The sequence below is a fragment of the Malus sylvestris genome, chromosome 1 (assembly GCF_916048215.2).
Source record: "Malus sylvestris chromosome 1, drMalSylv7.2, whole genome shotgun sequence".
Classification (NCBI taxonomy): domain Eukaryota; kingdom Viridiplantae; phylum Streptophyta; class Magnoliopsida; order Rosales; family Rosaceae; genus Malus; species Malus sylvestris.
Window position 1 is genome coordinate 29,417,001 of NC_062260.1, and position 11,738 is coordinate 29,428,738.

Consider the following 11,738-nt stretch of genomic DNA (forward strand, 5'->3'; position numbering starts at 1 on the left):
CTGTGTGAGGTTTTTCTGCTAAACTGGTGATTGAAAATATAAAAGCCGATAATGTGATAAATCCCAAATAATATAAAAGCCAATAATGTGATAAATCCCGAATAATATAAAGCCCAATAATGTAATAAATCCCAAAGAAAAACATTCACATCATGTGTTGGAATGGAGTCTAATTGGATTCTTGCAAGTTTGGCGATTGTGGCCTGTCCCACCACAGCGACTGCACTTCTTCACTATCCTTTCCTCTCCCTGAGATGGGATTCTGTTTGTCTTGCGTCTTCCAGATACAACTTGTCTGATTGGAGGTAACACAACTCTATTATGCACCTCTTCTGGCACACTCCATTCACTCTTGTTTCCAACCGGCCAAATGGGCTCCGCATACGCTAGCACAATTGCATTGGCTGTGTAGAATTTGGAGCACATAGTGTACACTGATGTGTTGCGAATTCGACATGCAGCAGTTGCATGGACACATGGAAGCTGGTCGAGATCAAACCTTCTACACGTGCATGACTTGGCATTTAGATCAACTATATGATATAAGTCTGCCTCATGTACTTGCAATGCATAATGATTAATGGAAGATACCTGCATAGTTGACAAGTAACAACCAACAACAAGAGACCAATTAATCATAATTATCATATTCTTTTATCAACCTGTTTATTTGTTTGAAACATTTTAACTATGTTTTTTGTTAACAAAATATGTGCACTAACCACATAGATTTGGCCGTCATCCAACTCACTTGACCATGAAATATTACATGCTTCAAGGCCACAACTGATTAAATAAAAAGTTAAGAAGAGTGAAAATAGCTTTTTGTTGGTTCCTTTTTTTTTTTCCCTTCATCTGTTCTTGGTATGGATTCTATGTAAATTTAGGTGTCCAGTGTGCATTAGGAATGTGAGAGTGCATAAAAATGTAAACAAATCATACATACCGACATACGCAAGCCTCTATTTTGATTCTTGTGCACTTTTTCCTCTGCCCACTTTGTCAAGGTCGAATTCCATGAACTTGCTGTGTTCCGACGTTCGTTGAACCACTCTTGTAGTATACCTCTAAGGTGATCCGCTAGAGCAATGATAGGCAACTTTCGAGCATCCTTCAGTTTTGCATTCATGGATTCGGCAATGTTGGTTGTCATCATGTTGTATCGTTTTCCACTGAAATGTGCCCGAGCCCATCTATGATACCCAATTTCTTGAAGATATTTTCCTACTTTTCCATCTTTGATTGCCCAAATATCAGTCATAACACTATTAAACTCTGACACAAGGTATGCTTTTGCCGCAGTGTAATATAACTTAAACATCGTTTCATCATCACCAAATTTATTCCTCATGTTGCCAGCTACATGATACATACAAGCTCCATGATATGCCTCTGGAAACACAGTTTGTACAGCTTTACCAATACTTCCATGTCGATCAGATACAAACACCAAGTCTGCTACCTCTCCAATGGCACTTCTCAATTTTGTAAGAAACCATGTCCATGAAGCGTCATTTTCTGAGTCACCCACACCAAATGCTAAAGGATATATTTGATTTTGTCCATCATGGCATACAGCAACAAATAAGGTGCCAAGATATTTACCCTTTAGAAAAGTCCCATCAACTGCTACCACAGGCCTCATAGAACCACGAAATCCCCTTATAGAGGCTCCCATTGCCATGAAAAAGTATAAAAAGTGATTATTGTCATCCGTTTCTATATGTGTTATTGTCCCAGGGTTTTTACTTTCTAACATGGCACAATAGGCAGGAAGTGCGGCAAAAGATTCCTCTGGCGACCCTCGGATCATGTCAAATGCGTGCTCTCTTGCTCTCCAAGCTTTCTCGTAGCTCATATTAACCCCAACTTGTGCTCGCATATCCTCAATGATGTCTTTAGGTCTATATACACGTGATGCCCCCTCATACTTTGACTTTATAAATTGGCCAACAACAGAACTACTTGCTTGCCGATGATCACGATGAACAACATCTAATGAACAAGAATGATTAGTTTCAAATTTTCTTACTTCAAAAAATTCTGACACTTGTAACTTGGTTGCACGAAGTCGCCACTTGCAATTATCATCCACACATCTAATTTCCAAACGATCCTTAGTTGATCTTTCCACTTTAAATTCATAATTCTTCCTCATTGCAATCATAGCTAATTGTTTTTGCAACTCTTTCTTACTCGAGTACAATTGTCCGACCATAATATCTCCATCTATATTCAAATCTGCAATATTATCATAGTCTTGTATGCTCTTACGCTTGTTACGACGAGACGACGATAGATTGAAATTGACATCGTTCGACTGCACATTATCGAAATGGGTACTGTCATGATAGTCATCAGTAAACTCAAAACTCACATCTATTGAAGCCTCACTAATCTGGGCATTGTCTTGAAGAACTTGACTTGGTTATTCATCACTCAAAATGTCATCATTCTCTTGAATTCCCACTGTTGGTGATGGGGAACTGCATGCAATTGGGTGTTCATCTTCAGGTTCATTTAGAGGATATGTTGTAACATATAACGGAATCTTGTTCGGTTTTGCAGAAAGACTTTCACATAACCAACTAGTCACATCGTCGTTGTCTACAATCTCCATCATAGTTTGTATCCCTAAGTTGCTAATGCATTGATAATGTACTGAGATTCTAAATTCACTTGGACTAACATGAAGACGTTTATATATACCTTGTATAAGATCTAGATGAGTAACTTCGGTTGACACTACCATTGCTTTCGCTTGACCATCTGTGTATTGGCTATCAACCCTCCTCCATCCGTAATGGACCACGGTAACAAATTGAGTCATTTTCTGAAGGAAAAAAAATTAATTAGCGCATCTAACTAACCTGCAAATATATTAAAATTAGGAAAAAGTTATAGAAAAAATTAATTAGCACATATAACTAACCTGGGTTTTGGGTTTAGGGTTTCAGTGGTGAAAAATGGACACCTCCTTGCAGCAAACCCCTAAACCTTAAAATTCAACGCCAAGCATAAGGTCCTGATTTTCCAATGCTTTACCAAAGCTTTACCGATGCTTCCATGGACACCTCTCTTCTTGTGATTTTCTTCCTGTTTTTCTTTCGCTGTTTCTTTTTTTTTTTTTGTCAAAATTCAACGCCAAGCAAACCCCAAATTGTTCTCTCGCTGTTCTTTTTTTTTTTTGTCAAAATCTCTTCCTGTTTTTCATTCTTAGTTGACTGATGTTGATTAGGTTTTGTTTTTGTTGTGAGAAACCCTAATATTAAGGGTATATTAGTACTTTTACATCAAGTTTTGGTTAGAATTATCATAAAATTAAAACGGTGGCTATAATTCTATATGAGGTCTAAAATATGGTTACTTTTCCAAATTTCCCTTTACACTCCGACATGGGATATCCTTTCACCAACATGTTTAACCTTATTGTCCTACTTTAAAGGAAAGAAGACTTATTCAAATATTAACTCTAACGGATTCCAGTTTCAACTAAACTCAAAACCCTAATGAGATAAGTTTAGAGTCCAATAGGGTTCCAACACAAAGCTACTAACAAAACAAAATTACAAGGATGTCCATGCCCTTAACATGTTTATCGGAAATGGATATGCAAGGTTATAGTATTGTTCTCTTTCGTGATTTGGATTGTGTTTACTTACATAAAGAATCAGGAATAGAATTTTGTACCAGAACAATTAGGTATCGTTCAATCACAACTGCTACTAATTCTAATAAGTAATAAACGATGAAACAAACAAACAAATCCGCTCACTAATCCCTATCTTGTAAACACTTAAACATTGTGTTAAACAATTGATTTTCAATGAAATAATCATACAATTTGTAACTCTTGAATCATATCGATCTTTCGGGTTCCACTTCGGTCCTACACAGTGTTAAATCCTATGAGTCTCAAACAGTCTGAACATACCAGATCACAATAAAAATAATAGACCAAACCAATTTAGACCATTCAATACTCATACATTTAATGCTCCGCAACATAAATTTTTTTTCTTCTTGTTTTCTTTCCTTTTCAAGGCCCGATTAATAGCAAGCATATGACTTCATTCCATAGTATATGGAATCCATACAACCAGTATCAGGCCCAAATAATTTGGAATTTGGGCCTCGACCAGTTTGAACATAATAATTCACAATTTTGGGCTGGCCCAAGCTATCTAACTGCTACAAACAGGAGGTTCTCTAAAAGTTATAATTCTTGTAGCCGTTATATCAAATTTAAACGGTCCAGATCTTTTGATCCTTAGACTCAGTTTATTTGGGTCCGGAGGAGATCCAGTTCTGTTTAAAGAATCGGATCCCCTCTGTACCCAAATAAATTGAGCCTCCTAAGCAAATGATTTAAGCAGTTGAAATTTGATCAAACGGCTACAAAAAGGATGCACTTTAAGAGTTATAATAAGTGTAACATTTGAATTAAATTTTAACGATGCAGATCTCTGGAAGGGATCTGGTTCCCTCGTCTATAACAAAGTGGCGACATGTCAAGAGCCAAAAACGCGACTGTTCATCCGAAATTCGGATTCCGAATCATCAGACGAAGAGAGATTAAAAAAAAAAAAAAACTAATGAAAAGTGTATAATACCATGATTGATTTTTAATGTAAAAATGTGATTTTTTGTTAAAATGAACGATACCGTCTTTTTCTTTAAAGTTTTCGTTAAAGTTCCTAACAAAAATTCAAAATCCTGGGTAACCAAAAGCGAGCCAGAGAGAAAATGGAGGGCGAAACCGGAATCGACGTCAAAGTGATTAATCAGCCGTCGTCGACGCCATCGCGCTTGAAGAAGAAGAAGAGAGTGACAGCCCAGAAATCGCCCCAGAAGGCTCCGCCCTCTTCTTCCGCGGAGGACGACGACGGGAGTCCAATCAGGCAAATTCTCTGTGTCAAAAACAAGGTCGATGTTAAACACTTCGAGGACGTCGAGGACTGCTTCATTTTGGATTTCGACCCCTCGGAGCCGGTGCAGTTGTCCAAGTTGTCAGTGTCGGTTAATGGTGGTGGTGGTCACGATGGTTCTCCCGATATCGCTGTTGTTGCTGAGAAAGGACAGGTTTTGATCTTTACCCATGACCCATTTATTTCTTTGTGTTAATTTTCTTTCTTTTGTTTGGTTTCCGGGAAAATGCAGGTAAAGAACTGAATTTGAAATCATTAACTCCATTTTGTTTCTTTGTTCTTGTGTTTGGTTGCTGGGAATATGCAGGTGAAGAAATGGATTTTAAATTAGAACCCCATTGTGGCATTTTGCCTTTGAACCTTCAGATGTTTAACCTCAAAAGATTTGAAATTTATAAGAAGTTTCCAACTTTTTGGCTTATCTGTTCATATTCCAATTTTTGTGAATTTATGAGCTAATTTTGTGAATATCTGATGCCTTGTGTTGGTTTGAATTGATGCTGTGTAGGTTGCTTGTAGAGACTATCCACATTCAAGGCACCTCTGCCTGAAATTTCCTTTCGGGACGACACCCCATGAGAGCTACTGTGATCTGGTAATGGAGTTTTACAACTTCAAATCTTTGCGTCTTGTGACTGTATCCCTGATTCCCTAGTTCTGTTGTTTAACTTGGCATCTGAAAAGTGAATTCACTGACTGTATGCAGTGCTACTGCTACGTTTGTGATTCTGCCGCTCCATGTGGGTTATGGAAACCATCGCATTGCCATGCCGCTGCGCACATTGGTGATTGGAAGTCCAAAAGGATGTTGAGGAAGCAGCAAGCCGCGGTGAAGAAGTGAACAAAACTCTCGTTGTTTAGCCGAATTGCAGTTAATGGGATGCGAGAAATACCAAAAAACTGAACCGTTGTTCCGCTATTAGGCCGATTTGCAGTTATGGGATGCGAGAAATACCAGGAGAGTGAACTGTTGTTTTGCTCGTAAGCAGTCAAGTTCAAGTAATTTTGTTCATAGGGAAGGTACTTGAAATGGCGTTTGTTCTGACTCGAAAAATTGTAGTTACTGATGAACTTATGATGTTGGTAGAGATGGAATCAAATTTGATCAGTTCAATTCGAGTTGTTTTCTTGTTATGGTTTGCAGGTATAAGTGGGTTTTATTGCTGGTAACCGGAATTGCATATGCCTCATGACATGGAAGAGCATCTATCAAGTTGCAAATGTCTTTTGTTGCTTATTCGGAGAATTAAAATCTTCATGAACGTGATGGTTCATCAAGCCGCTAGTATCTCAAGATCCTTTCAATGATCTATGTTGTGTTGAAGGGATATCTGTATGCTCCGATTGATTGCGGAAAGTCCTGTGAGACCTTAATCGGATGTGTAGTCATAGGTAGACCTGGCATTTTGGACCCGACCCGTTAATATTAGTATTTGGGTGAATGTTTAGCGGGTGAATCCGTTAATAACCCGTTAAATAACTGGTTACTTTGGATCAACCCGTTAGACCCGTTAGCACCTGTTAGTTGAGAATGTTTTAGTAATTTCAATCAAGTCTTAACAACAAAAAATAAACTTTATGAAAAAAAAAGATTTAATTGTTAACGGGTGAAACGGGTGACCTGTTAGCTTAACTGGTATGGTTCGGATGACCCGTTAGCGTAACGAGTTGGGTTCAGATGATCCGTTAACTTAACAAGTCGGATTGAACCCGATCTAAACCCAATAAACCCGACCTATTTACAGGTCTAGTCATAGGTGGGAGGTGGCGACGCACAACAACCAATCATGTCCCGTTGCTTGAAAGAAAAAAAACTCAAAAAAATGGGTGATCGAAGGTTAGCGTCTGGTTAAGTTCTAGTAGGGGCTTTGCTTAACCGGACACATCAGTTGGTAACCAAAATTTGGCGTGATAAGTTAGTGTATTTAGAATTATCTCTCTCTTAACATGATTGCAACATATAAACATGTAACTTTGGCCGGTCGTCGTTGTAAGCATGCTAAATTTCTTGCACCCGAGTTTGAATTTCCTTAATACAGCACACGTGATTTAGTCATTGGGCTTATGTGTGCCAAGATATGAATGTGGGCGAATTGTACCAAATACGGCGGGCCCAATTGTAACAAGAAACCCTTTGCCCTCGCGAATCATCATCAATCATATATCATCCATCTCCGTCTCGCTTTCTCTATACCCACTGCTGCTCCTGCCGAACGACCAAGACTGTTCCCCTTTATCCGTTTCAGAATTCCAGAGCTCCGCCGAGGAACACAAAAGATGTCACCGGCTCCACTTGTTCAGCAGGACGCCGCCGCCGCCGACGAGGTCTCCTCCGTCGAGCAGCTTCTCAAGAGCTCTAATCCGGTAAAGCTCTTCCCTTTTCCCTTTTTTGTGGGGATTATATAATTTGTTTTCATTTTCCGTTTTTGTTTATTTACTAAGTTTTGAATGTTGGACTGGTGTTATTGGCAGAACAAGGAGGAAGACGAAGTGGTGGTCGAGGACGTGAAGGACGACAATGACGAGGACGAGGACGATGAGGACGATGACGAGGACGACGATGATAAGGAAGACGGCGCTCAAGGTTGCTCTTTTTTCCTTCTTGTCTTTTCAATTTTACGGCATATTCGTCATTTGGTTTCTGCTGTTTATTTGTTCTCTGTGCTTCCTGAATGTTCCCTGTTGCCTGGAGTTTTGGATTTGTTACGAATATTAGGAGCACGCAGAGGATGAAAAGTTCAGATTTTTATAAAGGCTATGGAAATATTGAGAGTTTAAAAGTTTTCTTGGCTGATTTTGATGTTAGTTTTTGAGATGTTTTCGACCCAAAACGTAGATGCATGATTTTTTGTTCATTTGTGCTAATGTTTCTAGGATTCATATAGCCCACTTAGGCCCCGTTTGGATTGAGGTGATTAAAAAAAAAGCCACTGTGAAAAAAAGCTGAGGGTCATTTTTGTGTTTGGTAAACTGAAAAAAAAGGGCTTATTTTGGAAGCTGCTGTGAGAATAAGCTGAAAATCAAAGGAAAAGCTGAAGCTGCTATTTGCTGCTTTGAAAAAAAGCCAGTTTTTTCAAAGCACATGGAGCTACAGTGCTCCTTTAATGAAAAGACACACTATCATCCTGCTTTTTTTTCCAAAAGCACTTTCACAAAAAAGTTTACCAAACACTCTACTGGCTTTATTTCACAGCCGCTTATTCTCACAGCACAGCCGCTTATTCTCACAGCAGTTTTTTTTCAAAGCACAGCAATACCAAACCAGCCCTTAGTGGGATAAGGCTTGGTTGTTGCCGTTGTTGTTGTTTTTGACACGAAGTGTAGTTCAGTTTGTTCTGAACTATAAAGATTCAAACTGTTTTCGTTCGTTTATGCTACGGTTTCTTTGTGAGCCTGATTTTTTTTGTGTTTGATTACAATGAGTTTGTGTTATTTATGTTGTCCTTAAAGTGATCTTGATTAGACGATGATGAACAGGTGGAAGTGGGGCTTCGAAGCAGAGTAGAAGTGAGAAGAAGAGTCGAAAGGCTATGTTGAAGCTTGGGATGAAGCCTGTTACCGGCGTTAGCAGGGTTACCATCAAAAGGACCAAAAACGTAAGTTGATGTTTGGTTTCCAGTTGGTGCAATTGGGATATTGTTGTATGATGCTCGATATTCATTGTTTGTTTGCTATTTCTTGGTGTTTCAGATACTATTTTTCATCTCGAAACCTGATGTGTTCAAGAGTCCAAACTCTGACACCTATGTCCTATTTGGCGAGGCCAAGATCGAGGATTTGAGCTCCCAGCTTCAGACACAGGCTGCTCAGCAGTTCAGGATGCCAGACATGAGTTCTGTGACGGGGAAACCAGAGATTTCGGCAGCAGCTGCTGGAGCTCAGGATGAAGAGGAGGAAGAGGTTGATGAAACCGGGGTGGAGCCTAGGGACATTGATTTGGTCATGACACAGGCTGGGGTATCGAGAAGCAAGGCCGTCAAGGCGCTCAAGACTCACAGCGGGGACATTGTCAGCGCTATCATGGAGCTCACCACATAATTGGCCAATGTCAACAGTTTTTGTCAAGCTCATTGTTTACTTGATGAGTGTTTTGAATCAGTGTCGTGTCGGTCATTGGTTTTTGTAGCTCAATCGGACGCCCGTCTATGTGTATCTGGATTGTGCTTCTCTATTCTTGTGGAGACTCAAAACATTGGCAGTGATGGCTTTCAGGTTTTCTGATGAACTTCACTCCTGAGTCATGAGTTTTTAAAGTTTCTAATTCATCTTTTAATTAGAGACGAGATTTGACTACCTAGTACTAATGATACCAACAGGATCCTCTCCGGATTCTTTTGGTGGGGATCCTGGAGATTCGTAAATCGTATTTGTTCATCGTACATCGTACAATCAGTTTTTGTTAGGTATTATTTGTATTTAATTTTAAATAAAAATATTTAAAATGATTTCTAACCGCACAATGTACGATGAACGAATATGATTCACGGATTTTCAGGATCCTCATAAAAAGGATCCGGATTCCTAGTAATATTCTTATTTGTTTGTAAGTGGGAGGAGGTATTAGGTTTGACAACAAGCTTAAAACTTGTTGATCAAATCTCATATCTTATTAAACAGTGTCTGTAGGATAACATGGTTTATGTTGTCCTATAGTATTACTCTTAGGTGATATTCATTTTTACTTGTAAATGAAGAGTTTTAAGTTTTATGTCGTAATAAACTTTTACCAAAAACAAGAATCAATAAACAAAAAACAAGTAAACACACCATGGTGGTCCAATGGTTTGGACGAATTCCAGGACCATATATCAAATGGAATGTTCTAAGTTCAATCTTTGTTGCTGATGAATCATATGATGGTGTTCATGAGAGGATAAAATTCTCTGTGAGTCTTTCCAACCACCGACAATATAAACTGTTGTGATGAAGCCACTAGCTGATCCTATTTTACGAGAAGAATAAACCAAAACGAGTGGTGAACTGCAGAATAAAAAATGAGTGCATTTTCCATCGGAAAAATATTGCAAGAGATTTAATGATTGGGCTTGGTGGTGCCGCCAAAAACTAGCGGGCCCACTCAGAAACCGAAACCCTTTGCCCTCGCGAGTCATCGTCTCTCTATACGCCGCTGCGTCTGCGTTACGAATTTGCTAAGACATCATATTTTTATCCGTTTCAGAGCTTCTAGTCTCCGCCGACAAACCCGAAACATGTCACCGGCTCCACTGGTTCAGCCCGAGGCCGCCGCCGCCGAAGAGATTGTCTCCGCCGACCAGCTTCTCAAGAACTCTAATCAGGTAAAGCTCCTCCCTTTGTTTAAAGTACCCATTTTTTGTTTGGTTTATATATGTTTCGATTTCCGAGCTGCTACTGTTGTCAGACCAAGGAAGAAGAGGAAGTCGTGGTCGAGGACGTCAAGGACGACGACAAGGACGAGGACGAGGACGATGAGGACGACGATGATGACGACGATGATGACAAGGAAGACGGCGGTCAAGGTTTGTCCTTTTTTTTTTGTTGCTGTTCTTATCCTTTCGATTGCTTGGAGTTTTGGATTTTTCATGGATGTCTTTGCGTTTTTTAAGGGCATGTTTGATTGGTAGGAGCATATAGAGGGTGAAAATATTAGACTTTTGCAAAAGCTATGGAAATAATGAGAGCATAACAGGTAGCTCGAGTGATTTTGATGTTAATTTTGAAGTGTTTTCGGTAGAACCCAAAAGCCGAATCGTAGTTCTGTTTGTTGTAAACTATAAAGATTCAAACTTTTTCATTCATTTATACAGTATTTTTTGCTGCTCAATCCCAATGAGTATGTATTATAACAGGTGGAAATGAGTCATCGAAACAGAGCAGAAGCGAGAAGAAGAGTCGGAAGGCAATGCTGAAGCTGGGTATGAAGCCTGTTACTGGTGTTAGCAGGGTTACAATCAAGAAGACCAAAAACGTAAGTTGCTGTCTGATTTCCGGTTTGTGAAGTTGAGATATGGTTATGGGACGGTCGATGTTGATTGGTTGTTCTTTTTTTGTGTGTTTCAGATGCTGTTTGTTATATCGAAACCCGATGCCTTCAAGAGTCCAAACTCCGATACCTATGTGATATTTGGCGAGGCCAAGATTGAGGATTTGAGCTCTCAGCTGCAGACACAAGCTGCCCAGCAGTTCAGGATGCCGGACATGAGTTCTGTGATGGGGAAACCAGAGATTTCTGGAGCAGCTGCCGGACCTCAGGCAGATGAAGAAGAGGAAGAGGTTGATGAAACCGGGGTGGAACCTAAGGACATTGATTTGGTCATGACACAGGCCGGGGTGTCAAGGAGCAAAGCTGTCAAGGCTCTCAAGACTCACAGCGGGGACATTGTCAGCGCCATCATGGAGCTCACCACTTAATTTGTTATCCTCGTGCTCGTTGTCAGTTGATGATGAGTTTTTTTTAGTCTGTCGGTCGTTAGCTATTGTTGTCCAAACGGACGCTCGTCTATGTGTGGATTTATGGTGCTTTTCTTTTCTTTTGTGGACTCAAAGACATTGGTAGTGAGGTCTGCTGGTTTGCTGATGCGCCTTCGCTCCTATGTCATGAGTTTTTAAGGTTTCTATTTCGTCTTTTAATTCTTCCACATTAGAGTTGTCTCCTGCAATTTGCTCGATCTCGCTTTGCTTTGTCAATGACATAGATCGAACCCTGGGGTTGTTTGGCAGTGAGTCTTAGTGCTCGTTTAGATGTGCTTTTTAAATGATTGAAAACGTTTCTGATGAAAATGTTTTTAGAACAAATCATTTGTAAAAATACAAGTAAATTCTGAAAATGCA

The 11,738-nt window shown here is 39.6% G+C and overlaps 4 protein-coding genes across 4 annotated transcripts; 3 read left to right on the plus strand and 1 right to left on the minus strand.

The window, feature by feature from the left end:
• Positions 1 to 150: 150 nt before the first annotated feature.
• On the minus strand, positions 151 to 2,830 carry LOC126615499 (uncharacterized). Its single transcript, XM_050283316.1, has 3 exons — positions 2,750 to 2,830; positions 947 to 2,320; positions 151 to 591 (listed from the first exon to the last, which is right to left on the minus strand). The coding sequence occupies exons 1-3, from the start codon at positions 2,828 to 2,830 to the stop codon at positions 151 to 153; spliced, it is 1,896 nt and encodes a 631-aa protein (XP_050139273.1).
• Positions 2,831 to 4,704: 1,874 nt separating this feature from the next.
• LOC126625511 (RPM1 interacting protein 13-like) lies at positions 4,705 to 6,047 on the plus strand. The gene is made up of 3 exons (XM_050294588.1): positions 4,705 to 5,082; positions 5,437 to 5,523; positions 5,635 to 6,047. Exons 1-3 carry the CDS (start codon positions 4,747 to 4,749, stop codon positions 5,767 to 5,769), a joined length of 558 nt encoding a protein of 185 aa, XP_050150545.1. The 5' UTR covers positions 4,705 to 4,746; the 3' UTR covers positions 5,770 to 6,047.
• Positions 6,048 to 7,079: 1,032 nt separating this feature from the next.
• Positions 7,080 to 9,221, plus strand: LOC126594575 (nascent polypeptide-associated complex subunit alpha-like protein 2). Its single transcript, XM_050260975.1, has 4 exons — positions 7,080 to 7,292; positions 7,401 to 7,512; positions 8,406 to 8,524; positions 8,619 to 9,221. The coding sequence occupies exons 1-4, from the start codon at positions 7,206 to 7,208 to the stop codon at positions 8,964 to 8,966; spliced, it is 666 nt and encodes a 221-aa protein (XP_050116932.1). The 5' UTR covers positions 7,080 to 7,205; the 3' UTR covers positions 8,967 to 9,221.
• A 760-nt stretch (positions 9,222 to 9,981) lies between these two features.
• LOC126594691 (nascent polypeptide-associated complex subunit alpha-like protein 2) lies at positions 9,982 to 11,630 on the plus strand. Its single transcript, XM_050260999.1, has 4 exons — positions 9,982 to 10,225; positions 10,309 to 10,426; positions 10,757 to 10,875; positions 10,968 to 11,630. The coding sequence occupies exons 1-4, from the start codon at positions 10,139 to 10,141 to the stop codon at positions 11,316 to 11,318; spliced, it is 675 nt and encodes a 224-aa protein (XP_050116956.1). The 5' UTR covers positions 9,982 to 10,138; the 3' UTR covers positions 11,319 to 11,630.
• The last annotated feature ends 108 nt before the right edge of the window (positions 11,631 to 11,738 follow it).